Source organism: Punica granatum, chromosome 4 (genome assembly GCF_007655135.1).
Source record: "Punica granatum isolate Tunisia-2019 chromosome 4, ASM765513v2, whole genome shotgun sequence".
NCBI classification, from domain to species: domain Eukaryota; kingdom Viridiplantae; phylum Streptophyta; class Magnoliopsida; order Myrtales; family Lythraceae; genus Punica; species Punica granatum.
The window spans coordinates 10,131,124-10,151,599 of NC_045130.1; the positions used below are offsets into that span (position 1 = coordinate 10,131,124).

Consider the following 20,476-nt stretch of genomic DNA (forward strand, 5'->3'; position numbering starts at 1 on the left):
ACACTTCTTTCGGGTTTTTCTTTTCCACATTTCCTTCCGTCCGGTCTGCAGTCAAGGTGTTATCTGTGAATATGCTTCTGTTATGACTATGGAAAATCGAAACTATTGCAGGGAATACAAAATACCAATTTCCAGGCAAAAAGTTTGCGAAACTCTTGCTGGGTTTTCCGAATGGCGCCATTAAGCATAATCTTGTTGATATCGTAGTCTTATTTCCAATTATTTTAGACTCTGATTCTGCGGTTCCAGATGATATCTAAAATCTGGAAATCAAAGCTTATATCTTTTTCTTGGATGGAAATCAGTTTGTAATGGTTCAAAATTGAGCTTCCCTTAGAACAGATGTTTTTGACAGGATAAGGAAGATCATGTAGCTGATATTTATTCCACTAGGAGCATTGATCCATTCACATCAAATGAATGATTTTTGAATGTAAATGTCAAAACTAGGAACTTTTGATTGTTGTTACGAGAAAAGAAGACGAAGATGCATGCAGTGCAAGATATATACGGCCGTGTTAGGGTATGAGGGTGCCTGTATATAACATGGCCAGTGATCTTTTATTTCCAGTCTTTGAAGAGAACTTTCACGTGAATGTAAATCGTGAGAGCTTGGATCAGTAAAATCCAGGAGGTCCAAACCCATGAGGTCCGAGATTCCCGATGTTCTCCGGTCCATCCGAAGCGGTCCCCGCCGTGTAGGGCTGCAGAAGGCTCCTCGTCATCAGGTCCTCTGCTTTCGTGGCAGCCTTGCCTATGAGCTCTTCGATGGCCAAGATGTACTGCTCTAGCTCCTCCACAGCCATTCCTTCCACATCAACCGGCTCCTCCCACCAAAACCCAGAGCTCTTCGACTTCCCCTTCTCGGACTCAATCTCCACAGCCCTCTTCTTCTCTATCTCCAGCTCCTTCATCGTTCTGTCATACTGCCAGTTCAGTGCCTGAATTGAGGCCGCATTCAAGGCGATGTTACTGCCATCCATTTCCTTGGTAGGTGCCACCTGGTACTGGTGATCCTGCTGCGAGTTGCTGCCATGGAGATACCGGTTAAGGACCACCTTCTTCTCTATCTCCAGCTCCTTCATCGTTCTGGCATACTGCAGGTTCAGTGCTTGGATTGAGGCCGCATCCAAGGTGTTGTTATTGCCATCCTTTTTCTCGGCAGGTGCCGCCTGGTGCTGGGGATCTTGCTGCGAGTTGCTGCCATGGAGATACCGGTTAAGGACCTCTTTTTTCTTGGCGGGTGCCACCTGGTGCTGGTGATCTTGCTGCGAGTTGCTGCCATGGAGATACCGGTTAAGGACTGCCTCGACACTCGGGTGGCCGAAGCAGAAGATCTTGTGGACGGGGGAGAAAACAATTATCGCGACCTGGGCTCCGCACAGGATGCTGAGCTCACTCGCCTTCTTGAACATGCCCGTCCTTCTCTTCGAGAACGTGACCTGTGAAACAAAGAAAAGACCGACCTTTTAGACATTTCCGATATGCCCACAAAGCAACAACCTGGCTAATATCGACACGACCTGCTGATTGCTTTTGTTGGCTATCCTCTTGATCTCGATCTTCTTCCTGCCCTTGCTGGGCTTCGGTGTTCGAACATTTCTCCTCGATCCAACAACCATTCGGGGGCGAAGAGAGCTCACAACCATTGAACCCGGAGTGTCAGAAAGAGATCAAATCAAGAATCAAGAATGATTTCTCCAAACGAGTGATATATATACACACATTATGTCCTGTGAATTTATCCCTAAAGATGGGCCGATTCCTAAATCTTGACTGATTAGGGAAATCACCAAAAGTTTAGGAACAAGGAAATAATTGGACCGATGCATATTGCGATAAAACCATTGACAAGATTCTGGCAAGCTCTAGATTTGGTAATTTAGGCAAGAATGATTAGACGCTTATTGGTTAATTTTATGTGCGAGAAATTTTTGCTTCATTTGCCTCTCGGACTATTGTTTCTTTCCATTTTACAGGGGAAAATTCACATTTTGTAGCCTAATTTATGCCTTCCTCTGAACAAGAGAACCTTATCTTGAAGGGCTGCACCTTGGGTCACGTCTGCCTAGACAGTAGAATCACAGAAAAATTCCTATAAGTCCCATCTTTATGATTTGATCGTTTAATTATCTGCGGTAATTAAGATGGGACATTGGACAATAAAGAGTGCAATATATATATATATATATATATATCGAAGCTCTTCTATTATTCTTGACAATAAAACACTTTGTAAAATTGAAAATTAACATTATTTTCCGAATACAATTAAATTAAAAGGTGCTGAATAAAAATTAAATAATAAAAAGAATTGCAGGCCGCAGTGACTAGTGAGGTACTAGGAATGAACTGTCCTTTGATAGACTAAAAGAGACCATTCTCCTGTGGAAAACTGAAGTACTGCAGGAAATTAGCCGAAATATGGTTGACTTGGTCGAGGTTCGGTTTCCTCTCGAACTGGTCCCCAGAACTATTACTCCCGTTACAGTCTGGTCCCAAGAAGGGTGTCATGAGGCTAACAGGGTCCATCATCAACTTGTTGGTCTGCCTCATAACGTTCTGCTTGAGCTCCTCGAGCGATGATCTCAGCTGCTCAAGCTTGTTCGGGTTGTTGATCTCATCGATCGGCGACTCCCACCAGTACTGGCTCTTGCCCTTTCTCGCATTATCGAGCTCCTCCCCTCGCCTCTTCTCCACCTCCAGCTGGTCCATCACCTGGGTCAGTATTCCGTTCAGTTCGCGGATGTTCGCACTCCTGTGGACCTCGAAGAGCTGGCGCACCCCGGAGTCGAGCGCGGGGTTGTTGCAAGCAAGGAACCGGTCGAGGATGGAGTCGACCTCCGGGTGGCCGAACGAGAAGGCCTTACTAGCCGGGGAGAAGACCAGTATCGTGATCTCGACCCCGCACAGGGTGCAGAGCTCGCTGGCCTTCTTGAAGAGTCCCGACCGCCTCTTTGAGAAGGTCACTTGGAGGTGGTTTTTCTTCGGGATTTTGGCTATGGCAATCTTCTGGCGACCCAAACTTGGCTTCTTGGCCATATTGATCGGAGCTTGTCGGGTTACTAGCTTTTCGATACAGAACGAGCAAGTCTTGCTTGATTTGCTTGAGCTAGAACTTGGTAGGGATGAAATGGGACTAGAGTTGCATAGTATATATATACAGAGGGTTTGTACTGCCCCTAGCTAGCTAGTAATGAGCATCCAAGCTGGGTAAAATAATGACAATGGTTATTATTTGGGGTAATATTTAATTTTCTTCAGTAATATTACTGAGTGCGATAGGATTTGGGAGTTACGATATCTGCATGTATTAATCATTTCATGTCATCAAAGAATTACTATTTGTTGGCAACATAAATGAATTGTTTCTCTTTGTAATTTAAGGTTAAAGTCAACCTTATATCTTCATAGTAAATAGCTCTCTGTCGTATGCAAGTTGGCTTTGTTGGTGAATTGGGAAGCAATGGTCATGCTATGATTCATAAATGTACGTATTTAATTTAATTTACCTATGAAGGAATTTAAGTATTTTACTAATGATGGAATTCATAAATGTGTTTAATTGGATATGCAAACTCTCGAACACGATGAGCAAACGAGGTTCATCTTTCTTCCTTAATAACATTGACAACTAAGCCTTAACCCGCGAAAGATAAATTCCCTTAGTTATGGTAATAAATATAGTTGTAATATATGTGAGAAATAATGGAATTTTGATTTAAGAGTATATATATTTCTAGCGGTAATACTAGGATAAGACTAATTAATTATATGGATAATTCTTTACGAAGTTATATTTGCAAATAAATGCCCCTGTTGGAAGTAGTAGGAGTTTAATGTTTAGATACGAGCTATTAATTAATTAATTGGTAATAATTTCTCGATTTTTGTCTTAAGGAAGTCGAAGGATTTGACTTACATGGACATCTTGGGTTTCAATATTGATCTAGAAAGGGAACAATATATTGCACATGTGGTGAAGGAAATGGTATGAATCAATAAAAAAATTCTTTCATTTTTATACATCCTAATGCGACTTGATACGATATCTCGATGGATGATCATAATTGGAGGGTTTTTTTTTTTTTTGCTGAATAAACATCATCAAATATTATTATTAGAACCGAGCATTAATACAAGGGTAGCCCTCAAACATACATAAAGAGTCAATTTGATCGTATGCCAAATTGACATAGATCGTGTGCTCGAGGGTTCAAAGATCAAGGTACCCAAGTACAATGCCATTCCGAGAACGAGGAAAGGAGCATACTAATATCTAAGACAATGTTCTTGATGTCCCAAGGGATGCTCCCGGGACAAATCAAGGCATTAGTAAGCACTAGGGCATCTAATTCGAGCCAAATCTTCGACCAACCGAGATTGAGGGCAAGGGAGATAATAGTGAGGATAGCTCGGGCTTCCACTTGGAACGGCAAGGCTGCTGTAACTGGTGCACGCCATGAGCAGTACATGTCACCATTAATGGGCTGTGCGACACCGGCGATGGCGGTTATGGATCCTCGCCAAACTGCGTCCATGTTGAGTTTCCACCAACCTCTTGTGAGGATTACCAGTAGGTGGGGCAGCGAGTGGAAAGATGGAATGCTCTCTGTGTGGATCTTGGGCTGCAGGGGGTCGGTCCATAGGCACTGCAGCTTCAGAGGCGATGGGGTACCTGAAGCTCCATTGAGGCCGCAAAGATCGGGGGCCTTCCTTTGTACATTGTCGGGAAAATTACTCGGGTGCTATAAAACTTTTTAAGTTGTAATGTGGATGGTACAAAATCTTTTTTTTTTGTAACAATTTGGTACAAAACGTATCAAATTATTTCAATCAAATTCAATCCATCAATTTCTACTGACGCCGTGAAGACCTTCTGACGTGGTACGTGACGTGGCAAGTCGTATCGTACGTGGCTCAAAGCTTTTAGTATAATGTAACAAATGGGTATAAAACTTTATTAAGGTGTAACAAATGGGTACAAAACTTTTATTAAGATCTAACGAAATGGTACTTAACTTTTAGCATGATATAATAAAATGATACAAATAGTGAAATAAATGAGACAATGTTAAAGCGAGTTAACCTGTGGGACTTGCTAATAGTGTTTTTTTTCTTATATTCTGTTATCAAGGGATTAGTTTAATCCATTGATGAATTGCTTCCTCTTGTAGAGAAAAGGTTCTGCACTCGATATCTATGTAAAATCGATAGGTGCTAAAACAGGTTAACTTACTTTAACATTGTCTTCTTTGTTCCGCTATTTGTATCAATTTGTTACATCATGCTAAAAGTTTTGTACTATTTCCTTGTATCTTAATAAAAGTTTCGTACTTATTTGTTACATCTTAATAAAGTAAGCAAGTTTTTTTTTCTTGTTTTATGTTATCAATGGGTTAGTTCAATCCCTTGTTAAATTGCTTCCTCTTGCAGAGAAAAGATTCTGCACTCGACATTTATGTAAAATCGATGGGTACTAAAGCAGGTTAACTTACTTTAACATTGTTTCATTTGCTCCGCTATTTGTATCAATTTGTTACATCATGCTAAAAGTTTTGTATTATTTCGTTATATCTTAATAAAAGTTCCGTACCCATTTGTTACATCTTAATAAATTTTTGCGCCCATTTGTTACGTAATGCTAAAAGCTTTGAGCCACTTACAGTACGACTTGTCACATCACGTACCACGTCAGAAAGCTTTCATGGCGTCTGCGAAAATTGATGAATTGGACTTGATTGAAATAATTTGATACGTTTTGTATCGAATTGTTATTAAAAAAAAAAGATTTTGTACCATCCGCGTTACAACTTAAAAAATTTTGTATCATTCAAGTAATTTTCCCGTATCTTGCCAATGATGTACTTCCCCTCTTGAATGGTCCTCATAAGTCCTACGTGTCTGCTGCAGCGCCTGATCAATAAAAGCCCTAACCCCTGCATGGCAACATTCATTCGTTAAAATTCCATAACACATAGTGAACAACAGCACCATAAAGTGTAAAATGTTGAATTCAGCAAAAGGACATGGGGCTGGACCCAGAAACTGATAATGGACGTTGGACTATCGTTAGGAAAATTATCAACAATTAACTTTCACAGTGATTCCCTCCAAACAACACGATAGAAAATGCATTCACTGAAAGAGATGAGCATAGTTATCGGAATCGGTTTTACAAAGTGGAAATGATGATCCACCGTGTGAAAACCATGGGAGACATTCACTAACAAATCTCCAAAGATGGATTTTTAGTCTTTCGTGAATTTCGAAGGCCCAAAGTCGTTTCCAATTAAAGGATGATTGTATGCTAAACCTGTCTTTTTTATCCAGTGCATAAAAAGACTTGACCGAATGTTTGCCTTGAGAATTTGGGGTTCAAATGAGAGAGTCATCAACATTTGAGACAGCAATGTGAATATTGAGAATATGTTTCACGGTTACCTCATCAAATAGGTTCGTAATCAACGGGACATTCCATCTCAGAGGAGAGAAGAGTAAGAGATCTCGTACCTTGATTTCTTCGTCGATATGGATATTTAAGGCTGGATTAGGTTTGAAATTAGGCATACCTGGGTCCATGGGTCTTTCCAAACTGAGATGGTGGCTCCATTTCCGATCAAAATAGACGTACATGCTTGAAGAGTATCTCGGCACCATTGCACCCCTCTCCAAACATGAGATTGGGCCGATGCGGTTCTTATTGGGGGGCAAAGAAATTCTCATAGTTCGCACGTAAACCTTCATGGCAAGGTTGTCCTTTTTTGAAGTAAGAGCCCAAGCGGTTTTCGAGAGCATTGCCTCATTAGTATCGGCAGCTCTTCTAAAGCCTCGCCCTCCCACAGATTTGGGTTGGCATAGTTTATCCCAGATTTGGGTTGGCATAATTGAAGGCTTTGGTGATTCAAAAAAGATATAGAAAAGGTATAATTGAGTCGATTGTTTCCAAGATATGCTTACAATGATTCTACAGGTGGAAGACGTATTTCATTTGAAATCTAAATCGATAGCTTCCTCTGTATCCAAAGCAAAATTCACGTGCCAACGTTGCCTATTCTGGCTGGTAATCCTCTATAAGAAAATTGATTTTGACCTCACAATAGAGAAAAAAGATTAGCCCAAGAAGGCATATCAATGTGTAAAGGAAATGGACATCGTGAAGAGACATGAAACTTAGCGGGTTTCATGGCATAGCGATGTGAGTGACTCCTTCATAACTATTTCCTTCTCGCTTTGCTGTTAATTAGTAAATTATAGAAGCGTGGTTTTGAAAATGCCATGTCGACTATAAGAAGATGCGAAACAGGAAGAGTTTTCCATAGCCAAATGGACTGGTTGCAGTGCAAACCGGCTGGACATCAGAGACTTCTATTGAAGAGCACATCGTACAAAATTTGAGTGATCTTATACCCCGACATTATACAAATACGATTTTAAGTGTTGCAGAGGTTGCAAGAAACGTTTAACCTCATATAACAGCTAAGTAAGCTCGATTACGAGTATAGTCTTGCCTACTGGGAAAGAATACATACATGAAAGAGGTTATTTTGCCTAAACATTATTCTTGATAATTAAAGCTCTATAAGCATTCTGCTGCATCTCTTCCTTGTCCGAAAAGCTCATCGTCTAAGATGGGCTTTCAGTAAGGTTTTTGCTGTTATCATGTGTGGTTGGTTCCACATGCTTAAATGTTGATGGATCCTTGGTAATGAAATCAAGTCACAGGCTGTGCATTTGTCCAGGCTCGGGGGTCATCATTGACACCGTTCAGCTTGTGGTAACGTGCCTCTTGTAGATAGGCAACTCCTGTCCATACACCACGGATCAGCAGGATGCTCACAAACACGACACTTCCAAGGGTGCACACCACCTAATACAAACATGGAACAGATTAGTCACGCAATTGTAGGGAAAAGAAGATGTTCATACAGTGGGAAGAAAGTGCAAGTTTGACGACAAATGTACGACCACAACATTATAGGATCTTTAATGATAAAATAAGTTTTTTGATACAGATGAGGCTTACAGGCTTACAGCCACTTACCCTAATTATCCAGAAAAAGAACTGCTCATGTCACAGCAGATTCCTAGTGAACTATGGTATTATGTAAAACATCAACTGCAAAATGGTTTTCTTGGTTGGTATTTCAACTCAACATTCCCAAGTACGAAATACCCCGAGGAGGGAACTGCTTGATAAGTATTTATTGCAGGGTGTCAGTAGTGAAAGCATTCGATATAAGATAGCATCGAGATCCAAGACCGAGCCCATGCTAAGAAAACCGAAAGGAACAGCTAGCACATCAGGACTAATAACTATCAGTTGGCTGGATTAGGCAAGGATACAACATCGTCAAAGTATAATAAAGGCCTGTTTGGAACGAATGAATTGAATCAATACGAACTAAATCGAATGCAATTTCTGATCCACTCAATCTCTATTGACTCATAACAAGCAACGTGACACGAGAGAGTGAAATCCAATCATGTAATTAACTAGACATGAGTTCTCATTATAGTGGTTGAAACAAAGATTCTTCGATCAAATGTGAAGCAAGACCAAGCAGATCAAGAACGAAGTTCAAAGCTTCTGAACGAAGCATAACATTCCTACCTCGAGAAACGCCTTCAGAACCCACAAGAACGCCAGCACCAGAACTCCATTCACAGAAAATCCGACCTGCAGTGGAAAAGCCAAAATGATTGCGTCCGTGAACAAGAAACTTCATTTGAGTTCTTCATTCGATTGCCTCAGAAATTTGGGAAGATCCTGAAAGAAAAAAAGATCAATTGCTCGGGGACTTACCAGCTCGGTAGGAATTGACAGAGGCAAAACCGATCGGACTGCCCTCCTGGCTCTCTTGGAAATTTTCCTGAACACATTCTGGACAAACCTCACCAGCAGGTCCAAGCTGCGATCTTCCTCCTCGTCGCTGTCATCTTCCTCGTCTCCGAACTCGCGATCCACGCCGTACACCGAACTGATCGTGCGGCTCCAGATCCTCTCGCCGCTCACCGGGTCCGCTCCCAAGTTAGCTCCTTCCTGAGCAACAAACAAAAAGAAACAAAAATCATCAAAATGGAGATTCCGACGGAGAAAATTGGGATGGATAAAGGATCGATGGGCTGTCCGTACGTGCACGGAGGGTGAACCTGAGAGAAATTGGGTGAACGAGATGAAGCTCGCCGGAGCTGAGTGTTTATCCGGTAGGTGAAGCTTTGACTGCGGATGAACGAGACTCGGAGGTTTGGGTTGTGGACGAGAGAAGAAGGACAGGGTGGTAGGAGCAGAGCGGTCGATAGTGAAGCCATGGCGGTCGACAGAAAAGAGAGAGAGAGACAGAGGGGGCAGAGATTTCACTTTTCAGGGGAGCATTGCTTCCGCCAGGCCAACCGTCGGCAATCGGACAAGAAGACGGCGCCGAACCGGCGTCTACACGAACCGGACCCCTTATATGATTTACTGGTCCAACCCATCTCCGGTTACAAAGGACGACATATATTTAAGATATATAGGGCACGATGTCCCTTTGGTAAAAACCAAATTCGGGATGTCTTGTCCCATGTAAGATTTTGTGTGACTGCACTGCACTATCATCTTGTTGGGTTAGGGATGTACTCAACCAAACAATAACGCAGCGATTAATCTTCCTCCCCTTCTAGTGTAATCGAGATAGGAACTAATCAAATCAACCAACAAGCAGTAAAGTAAAACAACACCAAGAATTTTACGTGGAAAACCCCAATGTGGGGAAAAACCACGGGACCAACTCCGAATCAACGATCCACTATGAAGGTTATACAATGTCTTTCATCAAGGGTAAACCCTTGGATCACCAAACTCAAGAGAAACACTCTCTTGGATCACCCAAATACTAAATTCGTCACCCACACCGGGTGGTTCACAAAATCAGCTGAAACAGCACCTACAGAGCTCGAATAGAAATTCTGACCGTTCAGAAGTTAGCCCCACGTGTTGTGAAGCTGCTGTCAAAATTTCGTCCCAATCGGAGTTCGTTTGACGTCCCGATCGAGGTTTGATCTCCAGCTGCGCGCTGCCCCTGTTGAGCAGAATTCGGCTCTGCTCTTCCTTTGTTCTTTGTGCTGTTTTGCTGCTTGCAGCTCCTCTGCCGCTGCTGTCTACACTCTGCTGCTACTGCAGTCTGCTGCTGCTTTTATACCTCAGCTGATTTGCTGAAGAATAACCCTAACAAAAATGGGTTCTTGGGCCTATTAAAGCCCGATAAAAGCCCAATACAATTTGAGCCCAACTTCCTCCAAATTGGAGGGATACCCAACAAACTCCCCCTCCCGACTATTTGGAGGCTTCAAGCATACCGGCTATACTTCGGCAAACATGAAGTTTCTCCCTAGCGAGAGGTTTTGTCATCATATCAGCTCCATTCTCATCGGTGTGCACTTTGTCTAGCTTCACCAGCTTGGACTCCAACACATCTCTAATCCAATGAAGCTTGATATCGATATGCTTCGACCTCGAATGGAAAGTGGGATTCTTGCAAAGATGAATTGCGCTTTGACTATCACAGTGTAGAACATACCTTTCTTGCTTCAAGCTCAACTCCTGCAAAAACTTTTGCAACCACAACATCTCCTTGCAACCTTCGGTCACCGCAATGTATTCGGCTTCCGTTGTAGACAAAGCGATGCACTTTTGAAGCCTTGACTGCCATGAGATAGCTCCCCCTGCAAAAGTCATCAAGTATCCCGAAGTGGATTTCCGGGAATCAATATCTCCTGCCATATCCGCATCCGTATAGCCCACTAACTTTGGCTTACCAGTGCCAAAGTGTAAACACACCTTGGATGTTCCTCTGAGATACCTCAGAATCCACTTAACTGCATTCCAATGCTCTTTCCCCGGATTGGAGAGAAAACGACTAACCACACCAACAGAATGAGCGATATCTGGTCTTGTACAGACCATGGCATACATCAAACTTCCTACAGCTGATGAGTAAGGAACTTTCTTCATCTCTTCTTTCTCTCCTTCTCACTTGTAGGACATTGCTTCGAGCTAAGTTTGAAATGAGAAGCAAGTGGTGATGAAACTGGTTTAGTATTACCCATGTTGAACCGATCCAAAATCTTCTCGATGTACTTCTCTTGAGAAAGCCAAAGTTTTCCACTTGATCTGTCACGAGAAATATGCATCCCAAGGATCTGCTTTGCCGGTCCCAAATCCTTCATGGCAAAGGACTTGCTGAGCTTTTTCTTCAACTCTGCAATCTTGCTCATATCATGACCGACAAGCAACATATCATCCACATATAACAGTAAAATGATAAAATCACCATCCGAGAATTGTTTCACGAACACACAATGATCTGAAGTTGTCCGTGTGTAGCCATGGCTCAACATGAAGAGTCAAACTTTTTGTACCACTGCCGAGGTGCTTGCTTAAGCCCATACAAGCTCTTTCTCAGCCTGCACACCAAATGCTCCTTACCTTTAACTCGGAATCCTTCAGGCTGCTCCATATATATTTCTTCCTCCAAGTCACCATGCAGGAAAGCTGTTTTTACATCGAGCTGCTCGATCTCCAAGTTCAGACTAGCTGCCAGTGCGAGAACAACTCGGATCGATGACATCTTGACAACGGGCGAGAAGATCTCCTCGAAGTCAACTCCTTTCTTCTGGTTGAAACCTTTCACTACCAGTCGAGCTTTGTATCGAGGTCGCGAGTTCTCTGTCTTCAACCTGTAGACCCATTTGTTCTTCAATGCTCTCTTACCTTGCGGTAGATTCACTAGGTCATACGTGTGATTTTCAGACAAGGAGTTCATCTCCTCATTCATCGCCTTCAACCAGTGCTCCTTGTACTCATGTGCCACAGCTTCATCATAGCACTCAGGTTCTCCCCCGTCAGTCAGTAGCACATATTCATGAGGCGGATATCTTGTAGATGATCGTCTTATTCTATCAGATTGTCTAGGTACATCTGCAGGCTCTAACTGTAACTGCGAGCCTGTATCATCCGTAGTCACATCATCATCTACCTGAGGAATCTCACCCCCAGTCGTGGTTTCTTCATACTCACCAGGTACTTCTTCCATTGGATGCTCTACATCAACCGGTACAGGAATAGAGATCTCGTGAGGATTGCCTACTTTGGCCTTCTCTAACTTTTGCAAATCCTCGATTGTCTGGTCCTCAAAGAAGACAACATCCCTGCTCCTGATGATCTTCTTGCTATCAGGGTCCCAAAGCCTGTACCCGAACTCTTCATGTGCATAACCCAAGAAGATGCACTGTTTTGCCTTGGCATCAAGTTTTGATCTTTCATCTCGAGGAATGTGAACAGATGCCCTGCACCCGAAGACTCTGAGATGCTTGTATGATACTTTCTTGCCGGTCCACACCTGCTGGGGTACATCTCCATCAAGTGCAACTGACGGTGTAAGATTAATAAGATCAACCGCTGACCTCATTGCCTCGCCCCAGAAAGGCTTAGACAGTTTCGCCTGAGAAAGCATACAACGAACTCTCAACAACTCTCTCAACAATTCGGTTCATTCTCTCTGCAAGCCTGTTCTGCTGTGGTGTCTTCGGTACCGTCTTCTCAAGTTTGATACCGTGAGTCCTGCAATAGTTCTCGAAAGGACCCCTATACTCACCACCATTATCAGCTCTGACACATTTCAGTTTCATGCCCGTTTCTCTTTCCACTGCTACATGGAAGTTCTTGAAAATCTCAGTCACCTGATCTTTAGTTCTCATAGGGTAAGCCCAAACTTTCCTGGTGTGATCATCTATAAAGGTCACAAAATAGAGAGCACCACTAAGAGATCTATCCGACATAAAACAAACATCTGTATGCACAAGATCAAGTATATGATGGCATCTAGAGGGACGACTTCTAACAAAAGAAACTCTCCTCTGCTTACCAGCTAAACAGTGATCACAAGTGCTAAAGTGCATACCTTTAACGGGCAAAGACTGCTTTCTAGCAAGAATTTGAATACCTTTCTCGCTGATATGTCCGAGTCTCATGTGCCATAGCTCGATAGGATAATCCTCAGCAACATTAATTTGACCGGAATTGTGTCTGGCACGCAGCCTGTAGAGAGTGTCGGTCTTCTGACCCCGTGCCACAATCAACGAACCCTTGGAGAGCTTCCATCTCCCATTACTAAATTCGTTACTGTAGCCTTCATCATCAAGCTGACCCGTCGAGATTAGGTTAAGGCGAATTTCTGGAACATGCCTCACCTTCTTCAGAAGCAACTTGCAGCCAAGCTCGGTCTCTAGACAGACATCACCAATACCGACAATCTTGCATGATTGTCCATTCCCCATTCTCACATAACCATAGTCCCCGGTAGTGTAAGATGAAAAGAAATCCCGATGAGGAGTGACATGAAACGAGGCACCTGTATCTGCAACCCAGGTAGAGTCCTGACATGTGAAATTCACATAAGCTTCATCACAAATGATGTAGGTCTCTCCATCACATGCCACTGCTGTAGTGCCTTCTTCCTTCTTGCTCTCACCGTTGCCATTCTGATTTTTCTTCAGAGCTCTACACTCCCTTTTGTAGTGTCCCTCTTTTCCACAGTGATAGCAAGTGACCACTTTCCTCGTCTTCGACTTTGATCTGCCCCTCGATTTGCCACGTGAGTTACTATGCTTGGAAGAGAAATTTCTGCTTTGACTTCTCCCCCGTTGTTCAGTAACCAAAGCTTCAGACTGAATGGAAATTCCCGTGCCTTTCCTTCTAGTCTCCTCATTAAATAAACTGTCTGTCACCGTAGCCAACGATAGCTTCCCGTTTGGCGCAGAATTGCTTAATGCAACCACAAGTGTGTCCCAATTATCCGGTAGAGTCCCTAAAAGTAGACAGGCCTGCAACTCATCGGGTAATATTATCTCCAGGTTCGTCAACTGGTTAATAATATCCTGGAAATTACTCATGTGCGCAGCCATATCACCTCCATCCTGGAAACGAAGATGAACCAGCTTCTTCACGAGGAATGCCTTATTTTGTGGTGTCTTCATCGCATAGAGATTTGTCAATTTATCCCACAAAGCTTTCGCATTTGTCTCCTGAGCAACATGATGATAAATACTATTGTCTATCCACTGCCGAATCAAACCAATAGTCTTCCGATTTGTGCGTTCCCAAGCCTTGTCATCCTTATCTTTGGGTTTCGCGGAATCCCCTTCAATAGGATCGTACAAATCCCTGCAAAATAGAAGATCCTCCATCCGAGACTTCCATATAGAGTAGTTGGTTGCATTCAACTTGAACATAGATCCTGTAGACTTCTTCATCTCGAAAACACCGAAAAACTCAAACTTCTCTAACCCGAAGCTCTGATACCACTTGTTGGGGTTAGGGATGTACTCAACCAAACAATAACGCAGCGATTAATCTTCCTCCCCTTCTAGTGTAATCGAGATAGGAACTAATCAAATCAACCAACAAGCAGTAAAGTAAAACAACACCAAGAATTTTACGTGGAAAACCCCAATGTGGGGAAAAACCACGGGACCAACTCCGAATCAACGATCCACTATGAAGGTTATACAATGTCTTTCATCAAGGGTAAACCCTTGGATCACCAAACTCAAGAGAAACACTCTCTTGGATCACCCAAATACTAAATTCGTCACCCACACCGGGTGGTTCACAAAATCAGCTGAAACAGCACCTACAGAGCTCGAATAGAAATTCTGACCGTTCAGAAGTTAGCCCCACGTGTTGTGAAGCTGCTGTCAAAATTTCGTCCCAATCGGAGTTCGTTTGACGTCCCGATCGAGGTTTGATCTCCAGCTGCGCGCTGCCCCTGTTGAGCAGAATTCGGCTCTGCTCTTCCTTTGTTCTTTGTGCTGTTTTGCTGCTTGCAGCTCCTCTGCCGCTGCTGTCTACACTCTGCTGCTACTGCAGTCTGCTGCTGCTTTTATACCTCAGCTGATTTGCTGAAGAATAAACCCTAACAAAAATGGGTTCTTGGGCCTATTAAAGCCCGATAAAAGCCCAATACAATTTGAGCCCAACTTCCTCCAAATTGGAGGGATACCCAACACATCTTCTTATTCCGAATTTCTTACTATACGAACAGTGTAGAGGTTTTACTTGCATTTGTGGCCAATAAAATATTTCAACTTGACCATGTGAAATGCAATTAGATCGCAACAAATTATTCTTCTATAAATAAAAATGAAATAAATTAAATTTGAAAGCCGATACTGAAATCCTTTAGAAACATAATTTGGCACATCAATTAAACAACTTGAATAAATACTCTTGATGGTGGAAACCTGAAGCTGGCCGGAATGAGTCTGTATCAATCCGAGATACAATGTTGGATCGTCTCGTTAACTTACTCGTCGTAGAATTACTGGAAATGGAAAACATGTCCTAGTCCATTTGCTCCACGAGTAGGTTGAAAACAAGCTTTTCATTCCATTTACAACTTGGGTCAGAACATGAACTGTAGCAGTACATATTTGAGTTTGTATCGAACCGACTCGATACAATTTTTGGATCGCCTCATTAACTTATTCATTGTGGAATTACCGGAACCGAAAACATGTCCTGGTCCAACGAATTTGCTCCACAAGGTTGAAACAAGCTTCCATTCCATTTACAACTGTAGTAGTATATATTTTCCACTTTGCTGTAACTCAATCATATTTATATTGAGAGACAACATCGGTACATGTACATCTACACTTATCTCAAAAATCTCCCCTGAAGAATGGATCACTGAAGAAAGAGCTAGAGAATGTCCCTCCCACATTAGGGAACAGCGTGAGGAAACATATGAGCCCGAGCACGATCCCCCAGGCGAACCGGTCGTCCCCCAATGGCGTAATCTCGTCCTTGGCTGGAATCTCTTCCCCACCCCGGAAGAAGGTCGCGAACAGTCCCCAGGCCAAGCACAGGACGCTGCCGCTCAGTCCTCCAATCCCCAGCAGGAGCGAAGTCGCGAAGGAGAGCAGAGTCGCGGTGCTTCTCCCAAACATGGCCTGTGCGATTCTCCCACCTTCGAGCCTTCCACATGGTAACAGGTTCAAGGAAGTTACCACCATGCCTGCATAATATGATGCGATATCAGGATTCCATTCACAAAACTCTATTCAAATCTTCAATATCCACAATTAAGGACTTCAAAGATCGGTAAGTTAGCTCGACTTGCGATCACGGATTGTCCATGGAACCCACCTAAAAGCCCTGCAAAAGCAAGGGGATCGACAGGAACCCCGACGCCTTCCACTGCATAGGGAAGAACATTCCCGAGGTCGTCTGTGTAAGGCCCGATCACAAATTGGATAAAAGAAAGCAGCGGGTTGTTAAAGAAGAACTGCGGCCTTATGTATCTGCACACGAAGCACAAATGAAAAAACCGTGAGCCAGAGAATGAATAAGAATACTATCATACTAGATGACATATATGCGTGTGCTTACAATGCGTTGTCACCACCATTGAAGCTTCCATCGGCAATAAAAGCAGAAACTGTCAGGGCAAGAGATGTCAAGTAGGCGCTAGCCGTGCGGGCCACGGGAATGTCAAAAAGGGCCTTCTTGTTCGGAAGCAGAGACTCATAGTTGTTCATTACTCCCAAGCAACCCGTCCAATTCGACGGGACAAGAAAGGACGGGCTCAGCTTTACACCATATCGAGCTGCTGTGACCCTTGTAGCTATCTGCAACATGGAAGGGCAGAACAAGGTTCAATTCGATATTTAGATGCTATCAAGTGGAAAACCTTGACCATTTCATTTTTGGGGAATTCGCCCTTTTTCGTTTCTTACACTAACCTGACCGATGTAAGTGGCTTTTAATCAAAATCACAAGTTCGAGAAAGTAAATTAAGAACTGTAAATTGTCCCAGTAATAACCCGAATTTCAGCAAAACCAGATCGATAAAAGATGGAATTTAATGCAATCTTCTGACAATAAGGACCTGAATAGCCTACCTCTGAAACTCCAAGAATTGAAAGAAAGCCACCAAAGAGGGGCACAACATCGGATAGGTAGTCATCAAATGTGGCATCCGGTTTAAGGAAGAAGCCGCTCATCAGAGCTATTGTCCCGAAAGTCGCAACACACAACACGATGGAGCTGAAATAACCCCAAGGAGTGCTCAACTTAGTCAACTCGAACTGGAGATCTATTTCCTCCTTGGGCTGCACTACGCAGGCCTAATTCGACACACAAATATCATTCTCTTAGGTTTGCACAAATATCATCAAGGAAGTTTATCGAAGAATTGTTCATTGCAGTAATGAAAAGCATTTTTCAGTTCATAATTTACCTGTTTGGTAATCTCATTTGCCTTTTCCTCCATGAACCAGACAACTACTTCTCTTTCAGCAGCTTCGGATAGCTTCTTCTCCAGCTTAGGAATGACCTCTTCAATAGGCTTCCGCAGATTCCCAATGAAGATGCCACCATCTCCGAACCTCCGAACATCAGTTGCGAAGAAAGTATCAAACCCGAAGCAGCTTTTCAACTGCAATACCGAAGCACAGCATCAAAGGCACGTTCCAAGATCATTCCAAGCCAGTAACAAAACTGAAGCACGGAAAACGAGTATACCTGAGAATACTCACTTTGTTAAGATCGAGAGCCTTGAAGGCCTCCTCAGCCTTCTCCAACCTCTCCCTTTCCCGGGCAAGGCTACCGCGCTGTAAACTATTGAAGATTCTGACAAGCGGATTGCCGCTGCTCTCCTGGTCGAGCTCCTTGAGTTTCCTGTCAGCCCTCTTCTTCTCCAACCTGATCGCGGCCTCAATCGAAGGGCTTCCCATGAACTTCTTGAACTCCTCGTCGGTCTTCCAGTCCATCTCCTGCTGCTTATCCTTCTCCTCCTCCCCCTCCTCCTTCTCTGCCTCCCTACGTTCATCTTCTTTCTCATCTCCATCTCTATCATCCCCTGCTTTGAAAAACAGCATTACACGTATATAATTATGACTTCCTTGATAACCTCGACAGGACTGAACAAAACAAGACTTGGCATGTCACATACCGGTCTTCTCGGAGATTACAGCGACGGACGAGTTTTCGTTCTCTTCTTTGACAGAGAAACTAACTGTTCTGATTGATCTGGGCCTCGAGGGGAGCCAAAACAAGACATGGGTCTTCTCGAAAACCGGTCCTTTGCTAAAAGAGACAACCGTGGGATAACAACTGCTATTGCTGCTCCTGTTCTTGGTCTTGTTTCCGGCGGACTTCAGAGGCAGTAAGGGACGGCTCATAAACAGGGTAGTTGAGGCCATTTCAATGGAGCTTCACTTAAAGTTGCAGAGAGATCTACGAGAGCAGACATGGCGGGACAGCTCTGTTATAAAGTGGTCGTTAGGAAACAGCCGGAGAAGGTCTAGAAAGTTGGAGAAGGCTTACAGGTGGCGGCTGTTTTGGAGGAGCTGACAAAAGAGGAGGAAGGAGGAGGAGGCGGAGGAGGAGGAGGGTCCCTCCCCATTGGACAATCATTTTCTTTCGCTGCCACGGAAGAACAAAATCTGACATTTTTCGTGGTGGATAAGGTGGGGATGGTCTTGGTGTTGGATTTTGGTCCCAACCGCTCAGCGACAGTTCCCTCTTTGGGGGTTTCAAATGAGTCCCTGAATTTTGGACTGCATCAGTTTTAGTGACTCTAGTTTTTTCTGTTTTCCAGCTTGGTCCTTGTGTGAGTTCCCTGTTTCATCACCAGTTAAAGAGTGGAAGGGAAATTTTCCTTCTTTTTATTTTTATTTTTATTAATTTCTTTGGCCTTATAATCTCTTTTCATCTTCAAAAGTAATGTGACGACAATGGAGAAAGGCAAGGGTAATAGGATCATTTATCTGCTATGTTTACTCTGCTCTAGTGAAGCTGGGATTAGGATGTATGGTCAATGTTCTGTACTGCTATGGAAGATGAGATTCGGAGCCGGATGATTCATAACGACAATGTTATTACTTCAATCTCTCCATTCTTTTCCTTTTATTTTGTTTTTATGCGATGGTGTTGTACGGGCCAATTTGCGCGCTCCTCGACTAGTTTAGTTTTATGGAAAAGTCAAAAACAGTTCATTCACGTTCGGTCTAGATGATTCACGTATAGAAAATTATTTCATATGATGTTGTCATAAAATTGATCATGTAAAAAAACTCTCATCTTATCAATATATACCGTCACAGTTTCACAAAAAAAAAAGTATCGTCGCACGTAATAAAGAAGACTTGGCAATTAATTTGGGGTAATGAAATCTTATTAGGACATACATGGTTTTCATTAGCCATTTATTGATAAAAGACAGTGAAATCTTTTCATTTCGGGCATTCTTTTTTCTTTATTAAACTCATCTAAAATATTTCTCAGCTAATCCACTTGTAGAATTCGTTGTTCTGATTTGACTGCAAATTTCATTGTTATCCTTGCAAAGGGGCAAATTATGTGGCATCAAGTCCTACCACAATGTTCTAATATGTTAAGTGTTATACTTGTTTTTTCTCGACAAATTGAAAGTAAAAGAACACAACCCAACTCCATAATACATTATACTGTTCTTTGAGGAAATTAAGGGCTCATTTGCTTTTTGGACAAAAATACTTTCTAGAGTAAGTAAACTAATAATTTACTCCTTAACGTCTGAAGCAGCTATGAATTTCTCATCAGTCTTTTATTGCCTCCTCTCTCTCCTCTTAGACCTCCACAGTTCGAGGAGGTCGCTGGAAGCCTGAAGCCCACGACCTGCCTCCTCTCTCTCCTCTTAGCTGAAGAGAGGAGAGAGAGAAGGAATGGGTCTAGATCGTGCTCCTTTATTTTTGTTTTTTTTAAGTATTTCAGGTAATGGTGGATTACGATAAGGACTATATTGATGGATGGAAGTGTAACATTTGAGGCATTCTTTATGGCAATGAAGGATTATAAACGAGAGGGGGCTAGATTGTGCCCTCTCAGGGTATTTTTGTTCTTATTTTTTAGTATTTTAGTTAACGGTGGATTATGATAAGGACTATATTGATGGACAAAAGCGTAACGTTGGGGGCATTCTTCATGGCGACAAAAGATTAAGAACGAAATTGATGACCTCTTCAAACGTTAAGAACCAAATTATTAGTTTACTCTATTTTTTTTTTTATCTTTCCCTCTACTTTTCTCTTTTTCATTACATTTGGTTCTTTAAAGAAAACTGAATAATCAGAGATACAAATTCAAACTGAGTATTTTCAAGTTGAGAGTCAAATTAGAAAATATATTTTATTGCGTGTTTGATTATCCAAATTAAATATTAAAACTAAATTTTTAGCAATTAATTTGATTATACTTGTTTAATTAAGTTAAGAAACACTTAATGATTGTGTAAAAGGAACCTACCTATTAGGTAATAGGTCATCGGTAACTACAAAGGTTGGCGACGACCTCATCTAGATGATAATGCTCACTAGGCGACCTCCTATATGGTGGTGGGGGCGACAACGAACCCCCACCGCTCCGATTCTACCCCGGTCATTCTCGTCAATC

At 42.6% G+C, this 20,476-nt stretch overlaps 4 protein-coding genes across 5 annotated transcripts; all 4 read right to left on the minus strand.

Moving 5' to 3' along the window:
- Positions 1–361: 361 nt before the first annotated feature.
- On the minus strand, positions 362–1,943 carry LOC116204736 (agamous-like MADS-box protein AGL23). The gene is made up of 2 exons (XM_031536991.1): positions 1,524–1,943; positions 362–1,442 (listed from the first exon to the last, which is right to left on the minus strand). Exons 1-2 carry the CDS (start codon positions 1,647–1,649, stop codon positions 618–620), a joined length of 951 nt encoding a protein of 316 aa, XP_031392851.1. The 5' UTR covers positions 1,650–1,943; the 3' UTR covers positions 362–617.
- A 348-nt stretch (positions 1,944–2,291) lies between these two features.
- LOC116205976 (agamous-like MADS-box protein AGL61) lies at positions 2,292–3,132 on the minus strand. Its single transcript, XM_031538687.1, has one exon. The coding sequence runs from the start codon at positions 3,040–3,042 to the stop codon at positions 2,368–2,370; it is 675 nt and encodes a 224-aa protein (XP_031394547.1). The 5' UTR covers positions 3,043–3,132; the 3' UTR covers positions 2,292–2,367.
- Positions 3,133–7,386: 4,254 nt separating this feature from the next.
- LOC116202290 lies at positions 7,387–9,453 on the minus strand. The gene is made up of 4 exons (XM_031533794.1): positions 9,154–9,453; positions 8,807–9,043; positions 8,615–8,680; positions 7,387–7,870 (listed from the first exon to the last, which is right to left on the minus strand). The coding sequence occupies exons 1-4, from the start codon at positions 9,310–9,312 to the stop codon at positions 7,715–7,717; spliced, it is 618 nt and encodes a 205-aa protein (XP_031389654.1). The 5' UTR covers positions 9,313–9,453; the 3' UTR covers positions 7,387–7,714.
- Positions 9,454–15,559: 6,106 nt separating this feature from the next.
- On the minus strand, positions 15,560–18,496 carry LOC116202287 (probable zinc metallopeptidase EGY3, chloroplastic). 2 transcript variants are annotated; one of them, XM_031533789.1, is made up of 8 exons: positions 18,371–18,496; positions 17,997–18,280; positions 17,581–17,906; positions 17,283–17,480; positions 16,945–17,169; positions 16,433–16,671; positions 16,190–16,344; positions 15,560–16,058 (listed from the first exon to the last, which is right to left on the minus strand). In XM_031533789.1, exons 2-8 carry the CDS (start codon positions 18,244–18,246, stop codon positions 15,703–15,705), a joined length of 1,749 nt encoding a protein of 582 aa, XP_031389649.1. In that variant the 5' UTR covers positions 18,247–18,280; positions 18,371–18,496; the 3' UTR covers positions 15,560–15,702. The 2 variants fall into 2 exon arrangements, with proteins under 2 accessions (XP_031389649.1, XP_031389651.1); XM_031533791.1 differs by having other exon boundaries at positions 17,581–17,903; positions 17,997–18,482.
- Between the last annotated feature and the right edge of the window lie 1,980 nt (positions 18,497–20,476).